General features: G+C 40.4%; 3 protein-coding genes and 1 non-coding gene across 4 annotated transcripts; 2 read left to right on the plus strand and 2 right to left on the minus strand.

Moving 5' to 3' along the window:
- Positions 1 to 6055: 6055 nt before the first annotated feature.
- KLMA_R801 lies at positions 6056 to 6130 on the minus strand. The gene has a single exon. It is a non-coding gene; the product is annotated as a tRNA-Ala (tRNA).
- Positions 6131 to 12778: 6648 nt separating this feature from the next.
- Positions 12779 to 14494, plus strand: UGA4 (GABA-specific permease; the record flags this gene model as incomplete). Its single annotated transcript, XM_022821733.1, has 1 exon — positions 12779 to 14494. One exon carries the CDS (start codon positions 12779 to 12781, stop codon positions 14492 to 14494), a length of 1716 nt encoding a protein of 571 aa, XP_022678064.1.
- Positions 14495 to 16326: 1832 nt separating this feature from the next.
- On the plus strand, positions 16327 to 18027 carry UGA4 (GABA-specific permease; the record flags this gene model as incomplete). The annotated part of the gene is made up of 1 exon (XM_022821734.1): positions 16327 to 18027. The coding sequence occupies one exon, from the start codon at positions 16327 to 16329 to the stop codon at positions 18025 to 18027; it is 1701 nt and encodes a 566-aa protein (XP_022678065.1).
- Positions 18028 to 20242: 2215 nt separating this feature from the next.
- KLMA_80008 (Zn(II)2Cys6 transcription factor domain-containing protein) lies at positions 20243 to 21406 on the minus strand (the record flags this gene model as incomplete). Its single annotated transcript, XM_022821735.1, has 1 exon — positions 20243 to 21406. The coding sequence occupies one exon, from the start codon at positions 21404 to 21406 to the stop codon at positions 20243 to 20245; it is 1164 nt and encodes a 387-aa protein (XP_022678066.1).
- Positions 21407 to 22532: the final 1126 nt, after the last annotated feature.

Here is a 22532-nt window from a genome sequence, read left to right on the forward strand (position 1 = left end):
GAAAACGCGTTGAGTGGACTCCAACCTCATAGGCCTCCGTTATTGACCGCATTCCAATGCGGGGGAGACCTTAGTATTTTCTATTTATTGTTACGTTGTGTATCTTTCTTTTTTTTTTGTACTTTCGTATAGAGCCCTTCCTCCTTCTTCGAGAGGGGGCCTTCGAGGAACGTCATTCCGTTTATCCATATGTTACTGTGACCCTTAAAAAACAAGCTTCCAAGAAAATTCGTAGTTTTGGACTGTACCTGATTAGTACAACATGATGTAAATAAACGGCTTTTATCAGCAGGAGTAACATCTGAGGAGATTCGCATAGTCTATTTTTCTCTTTCGGTATCTTATTTCTTTTCACTTATTTCTTCATTTCTTGGAAGCCCCCAAGAAAGCTTGGCAGCTGAAACTTCGGGAGCTTTAGGAAGTGTTCGGATACATACGGCTGTACCCCACATCTACTCCATTGTTTAAGTTCTTCTTTTATTCGGTGAAGGAAAAGAAAAAAAAAGGACACCGGATGAATATCTCCTCTCTTCAATGCCAGTCTCACGCTTCGTTTTACCTATCGGTGAATCCAACGATGCATAAATATTGGTTAGTATAAACTTCTACGCTAGTTTCTGTGAAGATTGCTACAAGGCCGAATCTAAGTAGAAAACTATATTTAGTTATACTAGATGACAACATTAGCAAACGGTTCTAGTCAAAAACAATATCCAAACTATGGTTAGGACCTTGACCTTCTAACATGTACTGGGAGAGAACACCATTTTTAAGCACTTCACTACGGACACCGCGAACTACATAGTCCAATCTTAGATAGATTTTTATGTATCTTTACACATTATAAGTATGAGTAGCTTCATCGACATCCTATTCATCCGGTATCTTTAAGCTAAATAGCATTTCCTTTTGAGAGAAGACTAGTTTCCCCGCGTCTTCAAATTCAATGTCCAAAAAGTGAGTTTCTATGTTATTGTCATTTTCTTGAGGATAGTCGCACACAAAATTCCCTATATTCTTGGAATCGTAAAGACCGAATTTTTGAGGTTACTCCATGTTGGGTAAGGGTAGCAGGTTCCGCCGCCAAACTAGAAAATAAATTATAGTTGTCTTCTAGTTGGAAGTTCTACCCTACTCTTGGAAAGCCAGGGTGGGGATATTCGCTTTTAAGCTTCACATATATGTTCAAGTTTATTTTGTTAGCAAAAATCGTGTACTTACGAACAGTCTCAATATGTACTAAAATACAACTGGGGATATATGATAATCAACAGTGACTACAGCTAGACATCCAGTAGAACCTTTCTCAGTACTCACTTTATGGACGTTTTGTTTCATCAAATCAATATTGTACTTCTTCCTGTTCTTAAAGTCCTTGGGTTCGTCATTATTGGTCGGAGGCTGTCAGAAAGTGATTGAAGAAGCTTTAAACTTACTGGATTTTTCCTTATATTTGATATTTAGACTTCAACTTTACCTAATAGTTTTCAGGTAAAAATGCAACCAATTAGACTCAAATGAGACATAACGTTCGCGGTCGTTGATCTTTACTGTCTTTTCTGTCGTCTCCGTAACGAAATCTGGTACCTTCAATGGAACGTCAGCCTCGCCCCATACAATTCAATAGCGTGCCTTTAAAACACCAGGATTGTTTTTCAACACAGCGGCAACGTAAGCTCTGTCAGAAGGAATAGTAGCAGATTCTTCTGGCTTTAAAGCCGGAACACCAACGCTCTTTATGGTGTTTTCGTTGAAAATAGTAAGTGATCTGTCGTAACGGAATCGTGCTTGTTTGAGATTGTTACAGATTCCTGAGCAATCATAATGAACGGGTTCAATAACCTTCTCATACTCGACAAAACCCGGAGTAGGATTATACTCGCTGTTACACAAACCATCCATGATGAATACTCCGTCATGAACCTCTTCTTAAAGTCGCGACCATAATCATAAACTTTGCGCAACTTTCCTTCCAGTGCTAACATCCTCTGATACAATACTATGATTTGGACAGATCAAACCGCCTTCGTAAAACTTCTCCTTGTAGAACAAGTCTTGATATTCTTTCAAAGAGCTAGAACTGTTACACATTGCATGACCGTATTCACACAAAATCAAAGGGCTTTTCAAATTTACCATTTTCATCAGTGTGGTTATTCCTCCACCTTTCCATGATTTCAAAAGTTGGGTACATGAAACTAAAGATATCTGCACTTAAAGCGTTCAAGTCACCCTCATAATGCACCATTGTGGTATGATCCAATTGTTTAATTGACTTGTGCATCGTCTTGTGGTTTTTGTCATAACAAGTTTCGTTAGCCAATGACCAGATAATAATCGAAGGATGATTGACATCTCTTAGAACAAGTGTAAAAGCCCTGTCTAAGTAAGCGAGCTCGTACTCTGAATTATCTGATAAGTAACGGGCTTTAATATTGTAGAGTTTATTCTTGGCATCTAGACATTCAGCCTCAAGGTTCTTATGAAGATTAAATGGCTCTTTAACACCATGAGTTTCAAGAGTTGCCTCTTCAATGACCGAGAATCCCAACTTATCGAAGAGGTAATACTAATCAAATTAAAATAGCACCAAACATTGTTAATACTCGTAATAATTTATCAGGTAATGATCTTAAAATAGCATAGAATGGTAATAAATATCATTAAGATACAATAAATGTTGTTGTACCTAATGGATTACCATACACTTTAGGATGGTTTGGATAATTTGTGTTACGATCGGCATTGCTGTTAAACTTCTTCATGTGGATCAAGTCCCTAACAACAAAAAATGCAATGGCACAGCTCTATCAAACCTTGGATGGTGGTCATGCCTGTTGACACCTCTAAAGAGGATGTCTTCCCAATTAACAGTGAAGAACCGTCCTTTAATTTTACTTGTCTGAAATCAACATGGTGCTTAATAGATTGGATCCCACTGTCATCAGACTCGACTAAGTCTAACTGATACTTGTACAAAGTATGATTTTCTGCCCTCCAATGTTCCGGAGCCTTGACGTTGATTGTGAAAGCTGTTTCTTCGTCCTTTTTGTGGAGAGGGAAATAAATTCTTCAGTTGAAAACGTCGTGTTCCCATTCTCCTCGTTCAACAAAGAGCTTGCATCGTGAACTTTAGATCCATCTTCAGGTTCGTAAAGTGTGAAATTGATGTGATTATAAGGAGAACCCTGGAAATCAACTTTCACAGAAAGTTCTGCACCCTCAGAAAAGTACTTATGGTTATCACATTCAGTCCCGTTACAGGAACCCTTACCCACATATTTACCATTAACATAATATTTGTAACAATCGTTTGCACCTTCAAATCTTAATCTGTGCTCGAACAGCTGGATCGATTAATCTAACTCAAAAGTCCTAGCAAAAATACCGATATGATTTGCAGTGGGAGGATTTGGGATGACAATTAGGATAGGGTACTGTACGTTCACGTAAATCGTACTTCCAATCTTCCTGAAGTTCCCAATGGAATGACACAGAAATAATTCTGGATTTCTTTAACCTTTCTTAATCAATATTCTTAGCATGCCGAGTGCCAAGAGAGTAGTAAAAAGGTAAAAGCTCAAGGCCCATTTAGGTGTTCCAAAATATCCTGATCATAGTAGCAACCCCTAGTAGGCAATCTGTTTCCATGAACCTTTGGGGTTCCTTAATTTTTTAGGTATAACACAAGCCGTATAAAAATGCCACACAATGATCACGAGTATATATATATATATATAACTGCCTTAAGGGAATGTAAAAGTTTCTCTAAGCTAGAAATAACAAGGTTTAACTAAAATCTTTAATTTTATCTAAGTTTCCACGTTATAGCTATCGAAACATTTTTTAGGTATTTGGTCTTGAGAAAATATATTGAGACTTCACTTGTTGTAGTGTAAAATAAAAGTATAGTGGGACTATGTTATGTTATCTGCGTGAAACATGAAGAAACTCCCTGCACAATTAATTAGTCAATACATTTAACCTGTCATAAGAACTGAACTCAGCCACATCTCCTCTTTCAAAACGTATAACTACCTATTTCCCACTAAAAATTAGGGTCTGCTCGGAATGTTTTCTTCCGAGCTCCCTTATGTAGACCCTTGTTTCGGAATTTATATCTAAGAAAAGGACCGGTCGAATTTATGCCTTAATTTTTTTTTCATAATATGATACGGTTCAATGCACACAAACAAAATGATGACTGAAACTAGCATTCAATCTCATCATGGATTCTTTCGAGTATTATTTTTCCATTCACTTTACAACGCGCAATAGTTTTTTTGCGTAAATAATAATTCATTATAATTCACTTTCAGTGGCCAATTTTTAAATGTAAATAAGATAGCTATTACTATAATTGACCAAAAATTATAGAGCAAGTTGAAAGAGAAGCGGTCTGGGGTTCTTCTCTGTTACCTTTCCACATCTTTGGTATCTAGCAACTCTCTCTTTTTCTTGAAGCTTTATTTCGCGACAAACCTCTTAATGATCTTATTGTTCGGAAAATCAGTAAAAAAAAATGTGGGGTGGAAAATGAGCAACATTACGTACCATAAACATACTGAAGTTTTTTAGGGGAGTCAAACGGGGGAAAGGGCGGCCGACTTATAGAATTTGTGCATAAGGACGTTTACACCTCGATCTTGGGGTATGTGTTCGACTTTAATGATTACTTGCATCTTTGAATCTACAAACAAGTACTAATGAGTGTCATTCTAGGATTTCGACAAATATGCGATGAAAATTCCGTATAAACAAGGACCCTGTCCGGCTGGGAGTGTGCCGGTGTGCCGGTGTAGGGAATTTCAACTGACGAATGTCGCAGCGCATATAGATTTATTTAAAACTAAAGTATAACGAATCATATTTAGATTCTACAAGGTTTTACACTTTCTTTTGCTTTTCTGCAAAGATGTTCCAAAAAACAATCATACGTGATATGGTCGTCATATTAATTGGAGATTGTAAAATAATTATGGCTATGATTTGTCTACACGTCGCCGTAAGGTGTATGATACGTTTTGTATTATCTTCAGAATTTATGCTGCATCCTTTGATTCAATGCCGAGTTATACTCTTGAAAGATCGGCCATTACATCTCCTGTGGGTGTATTTCCCCACAAGAAGAAGCTTTCATCAAATTAATGTCAACATGACACACATTAACATGAGTTTCGGATCTGTGGTCCGGAATACAGGGTTCCTTCACAAAATATATTCAATTTTAGTATATTAAGTCACTGATTTGATTCAATTTAATGCTTTCATTGGAATAATCTTTCTTCTTCTGTTTGTTCCATTAATATTAGTATAAATAACATATTGTAAATTAGAGTCTCCATCAGTGAAATCCTTAGAAATATAAAGGTCTAAAACCAGTTATCAAGCTGACTGATTATTACTCAACAAAAGTGCGAATATATCTGTAACCAAAGAGCAACATATAAATAACAATGGCAGATAAAATAAGTTCGAGTTCTTCAATAGAAAAAAAAGCCCATTCAAGAACAGGTTGAGCACAAAGAAACTGTAGATTCCAATGGACAGAGCTCAACCTTCAGAAATGGTCCCAAAACCATCTGTAACTGCCACACATACGCTGGCTAGAAGCGAAAATGAGATTCTATCAAGTGGATACAATCATGATACAATAAAAACTGCAAATATCCCTATCATATCAATATTAACACCAATTGTTTCCTCAACCGCATCAATTGAGACAAACTTTGAAGGCAAAGCCAGCAAGTTAGTTTCCACATCTCTTTTAGCGGTACTCTTGGCTTTCTTTTGAATATTCGCAAAAAAACCTACCGGCTTGATTAATGATGAGGATCAAAAATGAATGAAATGACCAGAAATACGTAATCTGAGCTAAGGAACCGTAATATAACAGTCTACGTATCTTCTTTAGCCACCTTAATTTATTTTTTTAAACTAGCAAGTACTAATTTTATATTTTATGTCCTATCAGTTTAAATTGTTGATGTAAGGACTCATTTATTTATGGAGCTGAACCTATATATTCACAAAAAATTTGAAAAAATGAAAAAATATGGACAAAACCGGAGTCGAACCGATGACCTCATCCTTGCAAGGGATGCGCGCTACCAACTGCGCCATTTGCCCAAGGTACTGGTAACTTTACTAGAGTTTCTTTATTTAAACGAGTTTGAACTAAGTAACCTAATAAGTATAACTATATGGTGGATATAACTATTATCGCCCAATACCAATACCCAATGTACTAGAACTAACATGGCTTTTTGGATGGCGTCATTAATCTATTTTCGTTTTCCGCTTAAAACGATATCTTTGCAGAGAGAAATACTACGCTTATTACCTAAAATATTTAAGCAATGAACATTTAAATTATGTAGACATATTAATATAATATAATGAATTAAAGTTTAGATTTTTTATACGATTATGATATGCTCTAAGAGCAAGAACTAGAACCAAATAGAATAGCGTATATTAACTTTGAAGAAAAATAATTCAAGCATATCTATGCGTGTCTTGCAGCATCACGCGATATTCTCTAAGCTTGTGTTTGCTTGAATCAGATTGAATGAAGTGAATTCCTAAACAATATGATTTGCAGATAAATGCAAAAACATTATTGGATTAAAAAATATGAATAAAGAGAGTTTTGCATATCAACAAGCTTTTCAATTGAATGTCCCACCGTTTCAGTCTTCGAAGGCACATTGTGTCAAAAAGACTACAAGAATGCTAAAAGTGCAAGTATCAAAGGAGCAGAAGCCAGCTTACTAGCTTTACCTTCGAATTGTATGTTTACTGTTCCCGTCGATGGAACACTACTTGAAGACATCATAACCATTGGGATATTTGGGGTATTCGTTGGACCTAGCGTTGTTGTTTGTTGAGGTTCGCTTGCTGGGGTATTTGTTTGACCTGGTGTCGTTACTTGTTGAGATTCACTTTCTGGAGTTCCATTGTCATTGGCAGAAGAAGTTAATGTAAACAGAACACTAGAGGATTTTGATTCTGTGGTTGATGGTGTAGGCTTAATTGATGGAGATGATTTGGTTGATACTATCGTATTGCTAAAGAATCCTGATGTTGTTTGAATAGAATTGGTGACTTCAGTAGGAACTGATGCAGATAGAGAACCGGAACCAGGATTGATTGGGGTTAGATTATTGTTTTCATCAGATGTTGTTGAAATAGAACGGATTACCTCTTGCGAGGTTGAAATATCTGGATGAATGGTGGTATAACCTGTTACAACCGCTGAAGTAGTAACGGTTTGTGTGGTCAATGAATTTGACACTTGAGGTTGTTCCGTTGAAATAACGCTGGAAGTTAGAGTACCTGGGACTGTACTAGAACTGTTGCTATATCTGAATGTGTTAGAATGCACTGTTGGCGTTTCGACGAGATAGGTAGTCAAGACTGTTTAAATACCATCAGTACCGGTGGTTGTTCCAACAACAGTGGAGTAGGTACTAGTGAATGTACCGGTCCATGGGGTGTTGATAGTGGTAGCCTTTCGGACTTCTGGAGTCTCGACGTGGTAAATGGTCTTAATAGTTTCAATACCATCTTTGCCGGTAGTGGTGGTAACGTCAGTAGCGAAGGTCGAGGTGATAGTACCAGTCCATGGGGTAAAGACTGTAGTAGTTTGTTGGACCTCTGGAGTCTTAACAATAATAATGTTCTCAGGTGTTGGTTGACCATCCTTTCCGATAACGGTTCCAATAGTTGTAACAGTTGTAGTCGATGGACCGTTCCATGGTAGTGTTGTTGTGACTACAGGGACAGGACATTCCTTTCCATCACTAACTGTGAAAACTCAACTATCAAAAGTACTGTGCGTAACACCATCTGGGTCCCTGAAAGAAACCGTTAGACCCCCAAGACCTTGTCTGTTAATGAAAAAGATTCTAATTGGATAGTAATAGCCATCTATCAAGTCAACAGTAGCAGTGTTTTCTGTTTACGGCCACATGACTGAAAGATCGAAGGGGCCTGGATTAGAAACAGTGCTTCCAACTTGACAGCATCCAAATGCTTTATGTGCACCGATATTCGTAAACGCAAGATCATCGATATAGTTCAAAATGAAATCATAACTACCGGTTTTAGGAGCCAGGAAGTAACCGGTAATCAACATCGAGAAGTTCGTTTGGGTGAAAGGTGTATCGAAGTTGTAATTGGAAGGTAAGGTTCCCACCAATGGCTTCGAACATCCAGGGCCCACAGTTGATCTGAAGGTTAAGTCGTTGACACCGCTACTAGTACCAATCAATCCGTCCCCAAATGTCTGGTAGCCACCATGGAGGTATTCATCGGTTCTGTAAGTGGTATCGTAAGTGAAACATTTTGGATTAATTGCTTTTGGAATTATAGGATAACTATAATAAGATATGCTAAAACCCTTCCTGAGGTTTTCCTGCTGAGGTGCACATCCTAAAATTGCACCTGCATCAGTATTTTCGGCTGCAGTAGGTCTGGCTGCACTATTGGCAAATGGAATGCCAGCTAGTATCACCAGCTGTACAATCCAAAACCACATCTATGATAATATTACTACTTATTTTCTTGAACGTCAAAATATTCAGGGTCCTTTACTTTGCAGGTTTTTTTTTTTTTCAACTGTCAAAGCACCGGACTGAATGTTCTTCCCTCTTTTTTTTTTTTTTTCTTTTGTACCGGATAAATGTACGACCGTTCTTCTTATGTCAATAAAGCGAAAGATGAGAAGCGAGAGACGAGTTCGAATCAGGGACGGCGATTCTTGTTCAGTTAAGGATGGATGAATGTAATGTTGAACACTACGCCTTAAACAATTATCTCAAAATACCTAATAAGCGCAAAGAATTTGGTAGGATACATGCCGGTGTTGGTATTTATACAACCTGAAGCCTTCAAGTATTTTTTTCCATACCAAAGAACAAATATGCAGCTTCCTTATTCTACACAAATTAGGCATTGAACAACAACAAACGCTACATACTCATCAGAGCAATTTGTGGTACAGCTCTGGAATGTATACAAACGGGAAACGTAAGAAAACCTTAAAAGAATGCAAACTAATCTTAATTTTCCCCTCCCCCTCCCTCGCTCCAGGAGAAGTAGAACGCGATTCGAGAGGCCTACGCATATCTTTTGTACGCATCGGATTACAAAACATATTTTTCATACAGAAATATGCCGAAGTTGTTGTCATCATATACATCGTGTGTTCCTTACGCTAGGAAAAAAACTAAAAAAAGGCCCAGATTCACCGTAATATCACCAGAGCAGCAGGCAAGTCTATACTATACTATACTACACTAGAATATAGTATATGCAGACGCTAACCAACTTCACAATATTGCCTGTAGAGCATGTTTATAACTTCTTGGTTCTTATCGTTTCTTTCTGAGCTGATCAGATCTGTGTGTCGCTCTAGTGAAATGGAAATCCGATCAGCAGCCAGCCATGATTAGCTTGTAAAGTATTTTGTTTTGTCCATATCCTCATCCGTCTATTGGCCAGAACCGGAAAGCAAGAGAAACTCTATGCCGAAATCTAGTTAGCTACAACGCCAGAGAGAGAGAGGTAGAGGTCTTCCTACCAAATGTCAGGTTTGGATTAGAAAATGATCACCATGCTAGAATATAACGCATACATACCTATGCCGTCCTTACCTCCTTTTCGTCAATCGGAAGCAGCGGGGGGAGAAAGAGAGAGGCTGACGATGATGAAAAGCGGAAGACGTCGTCGATGGATGAATAGAGCTAACTACCAGTTGCGTGAGGTAAGGAAAATCTCGATAATCCTTAGTATCATAACATTGTGAGTTCAGCTGCCGACATAAACGGACGGACCATGTTGCTAGGCTATTATTGTGTTGGGTGCAGCTCTACCTTTTTTTTCTTTTTGAGGATACAACACATTTGATGTAGGTATGAGCTTGTAAGTCTGATGTTGTGCAGGGTTAGATTTTGAGTCCAGATAGCTACCCAAATCACTAAGCAAATAAAGTAAAAAGTAGGTTTTTGCCAGTAATGATGTATAAACTTTGCATGTCACATTACATACGGTCAGTGCAGGAAACTGCATGATATTTCTTTTTTTGAAGTAGTACGTCATTGTCTGTCCACTTTTGGCTGCAGGTCGTTTCATAGATAGAGATTCGTCTTTTTCTTGCGTGTAGATCATTTCATGCATGTCGCAGCAAGCGCAAGCGCATGGTATATTTCTCCGTACATGGAATGGGAAAAAAAATAACAAAACAAAAAGAAAAGTCAAAAAAGGCACTAAGGTGAAAAACGTGGAAAATGGAAGTGTGCCTGCAAAGAAACGGTTTTGTTTCTCTAAATCGGGAAAAGCGAACGTCTGTCTAATGCGAAGAAAATAGCATCAACGAGGGCACACTGTTGCCCTAGTGTTGGTGGGTTTTCCCAGCAGTGTGTGTGTGTGTGTGTGTGTGTTTATTTTTGTTTATATTTTTCATCGTGGTTGGTAGCTTTCCACACAGGATTTCTAGGGTTTCGTCATTTGTACCGTTCTTTGCCGATTATGAATGTTGGAGTGTAAAGTGTAAAGTGTAAAGACAAAAGTCAAAAGTTAAAAGTCAAAATGAATTTAACGTTAATGGTATTTTTTCCTCGAAATATCAAGATCTGCTGGGAATTTACTACCCAATCACTGGTATTCGAAAAACTTTTGAGGTGCATTGCGGCTGTAATGGAATTGACCTTGCCCCTGTGCATGCAACCCTTAAGACCAATCCGAACACAACAACCTTGTTCCGGTTTTTTTTTTTCCTTCTGTGCTCTTGTAAGAAATTCAATACATTTGTACATATTAATACATTTGTACATATTAAGCGGTGAATGAAAAACAAACACGCCTTACGGGATGGGATGCACGTGATTCGGGAACCATGCCGGTTCCGCTCGAATAAGTTTCATTCAGAATACGACGCATAAGATTAGTTCCGCTCATTGGTTATTTCTTATTTCTTATTTCTTCTTGGCATTGGCATCGGCATCGGAGCGCGGAGCGCGGATGAGGGATGGTGAGGGAGAGGGGCTCCTGGCCGGGTGGCCGGGCTGCCGGTCAGTGAGTTGCGGAAAACCGCGGTAAGGTGCGGCAAGGTGCGGCAATACACGGAGCGCAAACACATAGGTGTGTGTGTTTTTTTTTTCTTTTTGCGGCTACCGATGGGAAGTTATTAAAAAAAAAAAACAACAACAACTACCAAAATCGAAATCAAGTGTTACCCCACCTTCCGGCCGAAACGCACGTCGTGCGGCGTTGAACCGCTTCTTCACCACGACAAGAAGCAGCAGCTTTTCATCCTAGTGTTGTGTGTGGGTGCGTGGGTGTATGTACGGATTACTTACTACAGACGCTCCATTGATAAGAATTGGACATGCAAATTCGATTCGATCCGGTTCGGTTCGAGGTTGTATGTGGTCCAGCCAAGCCAAGCCCAGGCGCAGGCAAGCTCAAGTCCAGACCCAAAGAGAGAAATGCAGCCAATACAGCCAGTTAGTCATTGTCAATCGGACGGTTTCTCGAGACTACGAACTAACTGCTTTGCCGCCCCTTTTTGGGGGAGGGAAAAGGTTGTACCGAGGTATATAGATGGCACCATGATTACTGGCTTCCTTCGTTCTTACTCGAGACACACTTCAAAAGCAGTTAGTTAGTTACACATCTTGCTGCCTTTTTCTTTTTCCTTTTTTTTTTTTCCTTGGGTTTGTCCTATATCAATTCAAGATAAGAATTGCTTGACTAGTTACTTACCTAATTACTGCTACTACTGCTTGATACCTATCTGCTGCATGTACATACATAATCATAAATGAGAAAGAGAAAGGAACTAAGCGGCGGGTAAGCTTATCTCTTGAGACTGGATCTTAGAAGATGCAGCATGAAGAAAGCAAATCGAATATGTGCCATCAAATATTAGGTCCCGCTTTATTTTTTTGGTAGTCAGGTACTATAGTATACTGTACTGTACTGTACTATCTTTGTCTGTAGTTTTTGGCTTTGGGCTCTGTTTCTTGTCTTGTACAGCGCAAACCCGCACCCCTGACTCTTGGTTGGGGAGGAAACCACGTAGGTTTGTAGTTTATTTTGTCAGTTCCACTCACAGTCCGATCGGGGTTGATAAGGATAGAATAAGATAAACTCGACGATAGGCTCAGAACTGGCCTGTGAGGACAGTAATCAAGCATTTGGGATTCCACTTGGGATTCCACTTGGGATTCGGCATCTTTGTTTGTGCTTGTATACTTGATTTTTCGGGTAGTAAGTATATGACTAAAAGTGTAGATAGAAGAAGGCCAATCAATAGATTAGAAATGTTCAGGGACCCGTCGTTATGAGATTAGATTCCCAAGAGGAACAATGGCGGCGCAGCAATCCGTTGTTTTTATCCGTAGGCAAATAAAAAAAAAAAGGAATCATGGTACACAGGAGGGCGAGAGCTGGAGTGAACGAACGAGCAAACGGTGACTTTGTCATACCTTAAGTCCACAACGATTGTCTCGATCGCTACCCTTATTTTCTTTATCTAAAACTTGCTTCTGTCCATCTCTTGACGTTGTTGTATATAAGAACAAGGTGTGTGGATCCATTTTGTTTGAAACTGTTGATGAGACGTTTGTTTGACATGGCTTACAGAAGAATGTGGAGGTTTAAAACTTAAGTGTACGCACCTATTATTCGTTCAATTTAAATTGGTTGGATATCTTTTTGTGCATAGTGTCAAAAATAAAAGACTAGCCTAGAATAACAGGAAAAGATTATTATGTCTGATTCAAATTCAACGTCTACCGGTTCAGAAAAGAACAGGTACGTTGTTACTTCTAATGAGATTCAGAAAGCTGCTCCAATTACCTCTCTTCGAACTATTACCTCGAGAAATGTTGGTGAGGTTAACTATATTAATGCTAAGACTGCCCATGATGACACAGAGTTGTTGGCTGAAATTGGTTACAAGCAGGAATTGCAAAGACATTTTTCCAAGATCCAAGTGTTTGGTGTTTCCTTCTCTATCATGGGTCTTTTGCCCTCGATTGCCTCGATTCTTGTTACTGCCTTGCCAGGTGGGATGGTGAGTTTGGTGTGGGGTTGGTTTATTGCCGGTTTCTTTGTGCTAACGAATGGTTTAGCCATGTCTGAACTTGCCTCTGCTATCCCAACCTCGGGTGGTCTTTATTATTACACATACCATTACGCTCCACCAAAGGCAAAGCGTTTGCTATCTTTCGTTGTCGGTAACTCAAACTCATTGGCGTTGATCGCTGGTTTGTGTTCTGTTAATTATGGGCTTGCAGGCGAGATCTTGTCCATTGTTGTTATCGCAAAGGACGGTAATTTCGAAATTACCAACGCTAAGACCTACGGTGTATATGCCGGGTGCACAATTGCTGTAGGTATTGTCACATCAGTTGCAACTGTTGCAGTTTCCAGATTGCAGACATTCTCCATTGTATCCAACTTGATTTTGATCGCGATATTCTTCGTTGCACTACCAGTCGGTGTCGCTAAGTCTGACCACATGGATTTCAACAGCGCTAGCTATATTTTCGGTAACTGGGAAAACCTCTCAGACTGGACTGATGGATGGCAATTCATGTTGACCGGTTTCACTCCCGTCATTTGGGTCATTGGTGCTTTCGATTCCTGCATTCACATGTCTGAAGAAGCTAAAAACGCAACTGCTTCTGTCCCATTCGGTATCATTGGTTCCATTACCGTGTGCTGGATTCTAGGCTTCTTAATCTGTATTGTCCTTGCAGCTTGTTCTTCCAAGGACATTGCTGGTATTCTAGGAGGTAAGTTTGGTCAACCATTTGCCCAGATCATATTCGATGCCATGGGCAAAAACTGGGCCATCGCACTTATGGTTCTTATTGCCTTCTGTCAATTTTTGATGGCATCTTCTATCTTGACAGCTATCTCTAGACAAATCTGGGCTTTCGCTCGTGATGACGGTTTGCCATTCTCACGTATCATCAAGGTGGTCAATGTGAAATTGTCTTCTCCAATTAGAGCTACTTGGTTTGGTGCTATCTGTGCCTTGGCCATCGGCTGTCTATGTTTGATTGGTACCCAAGCTTCATCCGCATTGTTCTCACTTTATATTTCCGCCAACTACTTCTCGTGGATGGTTCCAAACCTACTAAGGATGACCTTCGGTCAGGAAATTTTCACACCGGGTGCTTTCTACATGGGGAAGACATGGTCCCCCATCATCAACTGGACCTCCATCGCCTTCGAATTATTCATCATCATTCTAATGCAATTCCCTTCCATGCAACATCACATTACTCCAAAGACGATGAATTACACTGTCGTTTTCACTGGTACCGTATGGATAGGTTCTGTGCTCTACTTCAAATTCTATAAGAAGAGGATCTTCGTGGGTCCAAAGTCCAACTTGACCGATGCAGAATACGAGGAAAATGTCGGACAAGACGTCCTTGACGCTATTCTCTCGAAACAACAAGAACAGGAATAACCATTGTTATCTAACTTAACTAGTAACTAACCCTCGTCATCATCTAGTCAAATACTCTACTTTTTTTTTCATTATATAAAGTTTTCAGTCTTTTCTCTTCCCAAATGTAACAGCGTGTAGTGTAGAATATACACATTCCCTTTCACATGCATAGATAGCAGCTCAATGCCCTTTTTTAAGTTGCCAAGACAGAAAGGAACCGGCAGGAACGGTGTCTAATGCTCATTCTAATTCCTGCATGGTGTGACGGAGACGGAGATCAGCATGGCATTGTTTTTTCAGTTTTTTTTTTATCCTCTAAAAGCCATTTGAAGAAGAAAAAAAAAAAAAAAAAAAAAAAAAAAAACTGAAAAATTGAAAAAACTTGGCCCGAATTAAATGTCACGTTTTTTTCTCGTTCCTCTGGCGCCCTCTACCCACACACACACACACACACTTATGAATCTCAAGCCATGAACCACGAACCATGAACTCTCTCGAGCCCTACCAGTGATATGTACCGTATCAACAACCAAGGAAGAACTCTTTTATGGCGATCGTCCAATGCAATGCACACTGCACACTGCACACTGTACCCTACACACTACGCACTATACACTGGTGAGGGGCCGGGAGGCCTTCCTTTCGTTTCTTTCCGCCTCCGTTAACCAAAAACGTCAGTTTTTTCGTACAAAACGATATTGACAGCGCTTCGAAATTTCCAAATTTGTTTATCTAAATCTTATCTAGGATTTCCTTAGATAAGCAAACGTCAGTAATAATTCCGCGGGGCGTCCTGCCAGGGTTCGAAGAAAATGGAAGGAAAGTGGAGGCGTGAATGGTGAACCAGCGAGTCCACTGTTTTGATTGATTCAACACCCAGGCCCAAGTTGCACCTATTGCACGGTAAGAAAACATACTGTCACTTGCTCGATATTTTTGGATTATGTACTGGTATCGTACCACAGTTACCATTATTATTTTTTGCGCCGGCCTGCATATTAAGACGGGACGTTATCCTTGAACCGCGCGCTCTGTAAATGCTGTAGACAGTGTTGCCGTGAGAAACTGAAAGATGCGCCCGGTGTCACTTTGTACGTACAAAATGGCGGATCTTCTTGTAGATAAGAATAATTCCTACGATAAGGATTCCTTTTTTTTCTTTTTCCCTTTGATGCCCAGCATCAACAGCTGGACTTTAGAGTAGCAAAACAAAACATTATAACAACAAAGAAAAAAAAAAAAAAAAAGAATTAAGATTGAAGGAATAGCGCTGCAGTGATAGGGTAGGGTATAGGATAGGGCCTAGTTCTTCTTTTAGCTTTTGTTAAACGGATACTGGAGACGAAACAGCTAGTAAGTTGTGCATTCATTCTTTTTCTAGATAAGAGTGTGTGTGTGTACGTATGTATGTGTATTATATTTTCTTCTTTAGTCTAGATAAGAGTGGATACTTATGCTGTAGATAGGGTAGAGCTTGAAATCAGGAGTAGAGATATAGAAGATTATTCATCAGTAGCTAGTAGGTATGGTAGGAACTTAAGGGTAGTAGGATATCATCATGCTTGTGAAGGCTTGGGTTAAGCTTGGGTAACATTCTGGAGATTAGAATTAGGATTCGAGAGGGAGAAAGGGCTCACGAAATTTTTGTATATATAGTTGGGAGCACAATGGGATTGTTGTAGTCATTCTGCAAGGTAGGTTTTTTGCCAAGACTTTATGACTAGTTTACATTAATGGACATACATTGTCAAAGTGTATACCATCTCCATCTCCATCTGTAGTAGAGTATCGAACCAAGCAAGGGAAACCCGGAAAATAACAAAAAGATACATTTAACAGATAAATTAAAGATGTCTGAAACTGGTTCTTCGGCTTCTGGGAAGAACAACTTTGAAATTAACACTAAAGAGGTTCCACATGCTGCACCAATTACCTCTCTACGAACTATCACCTCGAGACGTGTGGGTGAGGTTAACTATATTAATGCCAAGACTGCCCACGATGACACAGAGTTGTTGGCTGAAATTGGTTACAAGCAGGAATTGCAAAGACATTTTACCAAGATCCAGGTTTTAGGTATTGCCTTTTCCATTATGGGTCTTTTGCCCTCGATTGCCTCCATTTTGTCCATGTCCTTGCCAGGTGGTACTGTGAGTTTGGTGTGGGGTTGGTTTATTGCCGGTTTCTTTGTGCTAACGAATGGTTTAGCCATGTCTGAACTTGCCTCTGCTATCCCAACCTCGGGTGGTCTTTATTATTACACATACCATTACGCTCCACCAAAGGCAAAGCGTTTGCTATCTTTCGTTGTCGGTAACTCAAACTCATTGGCGTTGATCGCTGGTTTGTGTTCTATCAACTATGGTCTTGCAGGCGAAATCTTGTCTATTGTTGTCATCGGAAAGAATGATGACTTCGAAATCACCAACGCTAAGAACTATGGTGTGTATGCTGGATGTGTTGTCGCAACTGGTCTAATAACTTCTGTTGCAACTGTTGCTGTGTCAAAACTACAGACATTTTCCATTGTCTCCAATTTGTTGTTGATCGCACTATTCTTCGTTGCACTACCAGTTGGTGTCGCTAAGTCCAACCACATGGATTTCAACGATGCCAGCTACATTTTTGGTCACTGGGAGAATCTTTCGGACTGGCCTAATGGATGGCAATTCATGTTGGCTGGTTTCCAACCTATCACTTGGGTCATTGGTGGTTTCGATTCCTGTATTCACATGTCTGAAGAAGCTAAAAACGCAACCGCCTCTGTCCCATTCGGTATCATTGGTTCCATCTCGATATGTTGGATCTTAGGTTTCTTCATCTGCATCGTCATTGCCGCCTGTTCTTCTAAGGATATCCCAGGTATTATTGGAAGTAAGTTTGGTCAACCATTGGCTCAAATCTTTTTTGACGCCTTAGGCAAAAAGTGGGCCATGGCTTTCATGGTCCTTATTGCCTTCTGTCAATTTTTGATGGCAGCATCTATGATGACAGCTATCTCAAGACAAATCTGGGCTTTCGCTCGTGATGATGGTTTGCCATTCTCCAAAGTCATCAAGGTGGTCAACATCAAGCTTTCTTCTCCAATTAGAGCTACCTGGTTCGGTGCTGTCTGTGCCTTGGCTATTGGATGCCTATGTTTGATCGGAACCCAAGCTTCTTCCGCATTGTTCTCTTTAGCCATTTCCGCTAATTACTTCTCGTGGATGATTCCAAATATCTTAAGAATGACCATTGGTAAGGAGATTTTTACGCCCGGTGCATTCTTCATGGGTAGGATCTCCCCTATTATCAACTGGATTTCCATCTCATTCGAGCTATTCATTATTGTTCTAGTGTGCTTCCCATCTATTCAACATCACATTAAGCCAAAGGAAATGAACTACAGTGTTGTATTCATCGGTGCAGTTTGGTCTCTATCTGCAGTCTACTTCTTAGTTTACAAATACAAGTTCTATTCTGGTCCAAAATCCAACTTGACCGATGAGGAGTATGAGGAGAAGGTCGGACAAGATGTGCTAGATGCTATTCTTTCTAAGCACGAAGAATGATCTGGACCACATTCCTGTTTTAATCTGAGTCTCTCCATCTGCCTCAGTCTTTCACTTTTTTAATTCCAAAACATATGTATCTATTTCTTCCCTTCTTAACACAGCGGCCTCATATATCTCCGGCCTTTTCTGTAATCAATCTTATAGACTATGAAGCAATATCTATAGTAGAAAACACCATTTTATTGAAAAGAAAGACCCTTCTTCTTTTGTTTAATCCCCGCAGGAAGATTTCTAGTTCTTTTGACGCACATTTAATTATCAAAAGTGGAATGATGATTCATCACTTGTAGTATTATTTGAGAAGTGTTTGCTCTCCTTCTACTTTCCGGATAGCGTGGTATACTTTGCCTCTGTAATTGAGACAGAAACTACATCCTATACTGCAAATCTCAGCGCTAGCATTAACCTTTGAAAAAAATCGTAAGTTTACTACTACTCTCTTCTTTAGAAAATACATGCTAACATTCCGAGAAATAGTTGCTCAATCTGGTGGTTCCTTCATTGTTTTAGTTACAGGCACATATTTGTTTATGCACAGGAATGGGGTATTAATTTTAGTTACTGTTGAATCGTTTAATATGTACGCTAACGTTTAATTAAAGCGTAAATATAGTAAGATACCTCAAAACCAAAAAAAAAAAAAAGAACAAACAAGAATTTAATTCCATCTAGCTTTGAGCTAAATGCATACAAGATGTGCGTATGATGTGCATAGTGCGCATCTCTTTGCAAAATCAAATAAACGATCAAAATACTATCCTGCGTTTTTTTGCCTTTCAGGTGGCGCGCAGCGTCTGCGTTTTCTTTACCGCTCAACATTTACGCAAAATAACAAAGCAGGGGAAACGACTACATGCATCACCTTCATCATGTATAGTAAGTAGTATAACCTCTAAAATTAATTATGTCATGGAAAAAAGAACTAAAAATATCGTAAGAGTGACATCCAGAGAGAGAGAGACATGCACTGCAGGAGCGGCACGTAACAAGCGGATAGAATTCTCTGGTACGAAGAAGCTCCTTATGGGGTATAGCGTGATGTGAGTCTTCTGTTTTTTTATTTCCTTGCAGGAAAAAAAAAAAAAAAGCACAACGACTTATGTCCCGCGCTTCCTAAGTCCGCTAGTACATCTGTGTCCGCGCGGACAATTTGGCCCTTTTTCTCCCCCAGTCCCCCCCAGTCCCATTTTTATTTTTCTGAGGACAATTTGGCAAGCCCTGAAAAACAAAGAAAATAGCCGAATTAGGGACAACGGTAACTTCAGGAGCTTCTTCTAACCGGAGAAGAATCTAGCCGCAATACGTGGCCGTTTGGTTTGTGGTGATTTGCATGCTGGTCTAACTTTTTTTTTTTGGGGGGGAAAATGGCCCAAGTAGAGAATAACTACAAAAAAAGAATATGGAACTATACCTAGAGTGGAAAATTAGTCGTTGTACATGCACCCGCCAGGGCTGGTGGTTTTCTGTGTTGAACAGAAAGAGCCGTAGTCAGTTCCGTATGATAATACTGCCTGCTATTTTTTCCGTTGTTGGATTCGTTTCTCACCGAGATTCGGATTCGGATTCTTCAGTGGAAGAGAAAAATAGTAGCGGAGTCCTATCTCCACTAGTTAATTTTCTGCTGTGTACATATTTTTTCTCATTTTTCCTGCGGTCCCGTCTGGGATCTTTCCAGGATGGGTAATGAAGAAAGGAAGTGAGAACGAAGAAAAAACCGGAGTTACAAACAAACAAACAGACTGTGTTGTTTTCTGTCACGTGATTCGAATATTCAATTATTCTTTTTTTTTTCTTGAATTTCTCATTTCAGCTTGGAAACCGACTTTTCGTCGTTGGACACACATATCTAGTAGAACAAAATAAATAATAAATGACAGTTTTAGAATTAGAGGTAAGTATACGGACCAAACTGATGAATAGACAGACTAAGAAGATAAGTTAGGGAATATTGAATGCACTGCTTAAGAATATTTATAGATAAATAAGTGATAATAAATAAATAAATAGAAATATATAGATAGATAGATGGATAGATAAATAGAATGAATATTTTTAGTTTGCTAGTTTTGGACGTCATTGTCATAACAGTCGTCCCATACATATATATCGTAACCATTGTCATAAAACATTTGTGTTTGTTGCTTCTAGCGTACTAGACAGCTTTATTAGAATGAGAAGAAGTGAAAGAAAAAAAAAAGGAATATTTTTGACGTTAGCGCTGGTCGTTATACTGGCAGATCGAAAGCTGCGAAAGAGACATCTTGGTGGACGAGTGTCCCGGTACTATCCGCTGGGGCTTGCATCTGAACTGAATGAGTTGCAACAAAGGATCGTCCTGGAAGTTCGAGAACTTTTCCTGCAGCAGATATAGCTTGGGACACTGGAACTTGAACTGCGAAGAGTAGTACAGCTTCGCAAACGCCGGCCTGAGATCGTTACTCATCGAGTCCCCGATACACTGTAGCTGCAACGGAATGCAGATCGAGGGCAACGAGTAGTGCGACACCTTGGGACTGAAGTAAGCGGGCCCGTAGAGAATCACGTTGCAGAACAACCACAGCTCACTGACGTGCATTTGCGAGTCGCCCTGCGTCACGTGATCATAAAACTCCAAGTAGTCAAAGTTTGGAATATCGAAGTAGAAGTTGATGATCGACACCAAGTACACCGAGCCCTCCTTGGAGAGCAGCAACTGGCCGATGTTGTCCAACGGGGGCAGCTCTTCCTCCGATTTATCTGCACTTTGAAGCACGGATCGCACGATAAAGCAAAATTCGAGCAACACTTCTTCCAAGTCGTGGATATCGAGTTCGAAATTGTTGAACATGAGACAGTCGCGGTTGAGCATCAACCGCAAGAACTTCGACTCGTTCACCTTGATGATCCTGCTGGGGATAACTCCGCTGAGCGATTTCTTGATCGAAGACCACGTGACCTCCGGACTAGACCTGCTGCTGTTACCACCACCACTACTACCACCATCCCAGCCGATCTCGTTCTCACTTCCGTACTCGCTTCCGGTCTCGCTACCGCCCAACACCTGCACATCCTTATTGCCGCCGACGCCCACACTGCCGTTACCCTCCAGTTCCAATCCAAGGCCCATCCCCATATCGAGGCGTCCCATAGACGCCGCCGCATACGACGCCGTCTCAACCGCGTTCTGCAACAACCGGTCCACGCTGTGCTTCACGCACGACACGCTCTGGTGGAGTTTCTTCAATTCGTCCGAACGCTTCGGCGGCACCACGTAGTCCAGCGTGCACGTCAATCCGCGCTTGGAGCACGAGCTACAAGGCCGCGGCCTTGTTTCCGCGGAATCGCACTTGATCTTATTCTTTCTGCACCGACTGCATGACCTAAGCGGCTTCAACATATTATTTTTGCACTTTCCACTTTACACCGGGGTTCGAATCCTGCCAAACCCTTTCGAAAGCTAAGCTGGGGGGGAAGGGGGAGAGTAGGGTAAAAAAAAAAAATTTAATAAATAAATAATTAATTAGGCCAAGCTAAGGTCCAGTCCAGTCTAACAATGGCGAAAACTAGGTTCCAAACCGAGCCAAAAACCGCCGTTGTTATTACACCAAGGACTTAATTACACTAAGCGATCTATATATACTACGACGCGCGCGCTTCACAAATTTTCTTTAATTTTCAATTTACTATTTTTTGCCTTGGCCATGGAATGAACCTTCTGCGACTGCAAGCACTGCTTTCGCACTGCTTCTGCAGCACTACTATAGTGCTGCTGCTGCTAAACCCCAGTTTTCTGCCTGCCCGCCTGCCTGCTCCCCTGCCTACATAATATTTCCTATTCCTATTTTTCTTCTATACGACAAGGTAAGGGCACTCCGAGAGACGGGAAATGCGTCAGCAAGCGGCGGCATCACTAGTATCACCTGTAGTACGTAGTCAGTCACTTTTTTCCCCAAGCACACTAAATACTCGCAACTTAGATAACCCGCATAATTGAGAGTTTCAGAGTCCGATTATTGCGAAAGGGCCAGAAAACAACGCGCTTACGCTTACTCAGCTTAGATCAGCGCCGTGAGGAGGAAAGAATTACAGTAAAATTTGTTTTTTTTTTTTTTTTGGAAAAAAAAGGAGTATCGAAAAGGGAAATAAACCCGTGCACCGTCCGATACCCAGATAGGTCGTTTCTTTTCTGTACGTTTCTCCATCTGTCCAGTGTGGTTCCCAAGTGAGACCAAAAAAAAAGATGTGTCTATCCTAGCCTAGCCCCTTGCCTCCTTGCCCCTTGCCACTTGCCACTTTCAGTCCATGTTTCAGCTAGTCCAGTTGTGGTATATCAACCAGGAGGGCACGGCACGGCTCAGCACAGTTCAGCTCAGCAGAGCACAGCGGTTGGGGAGAAGCTCTTTTCCGGTGCGGCATTTACAGTTTGGCCGTGGGGTTTGGGTGGCTGTGGCTGATAGTGGGAGTAATAGTAATATAATAGTACAGGATACAGAGTGCTGTTACCCTCTGGTATTATAGGAATC

The sequence above is a fragment of the Kluyveromyces marxianus genome, chromosome 8 (genome assembly GCF_001417885.1).
Source record: "Kluyveromyces marxianus DMKU3-1042 DNA, complete genome, chromosome 8".
Taxonomy (NCBI): domain Eukaryota; kingdom Fungi; phylum Ascomycota; class Saccharomycetes; order Saccharomycetales; family Saccharomycetaceae; genus Kluyveromyces; species Kluyveromyces marxianus.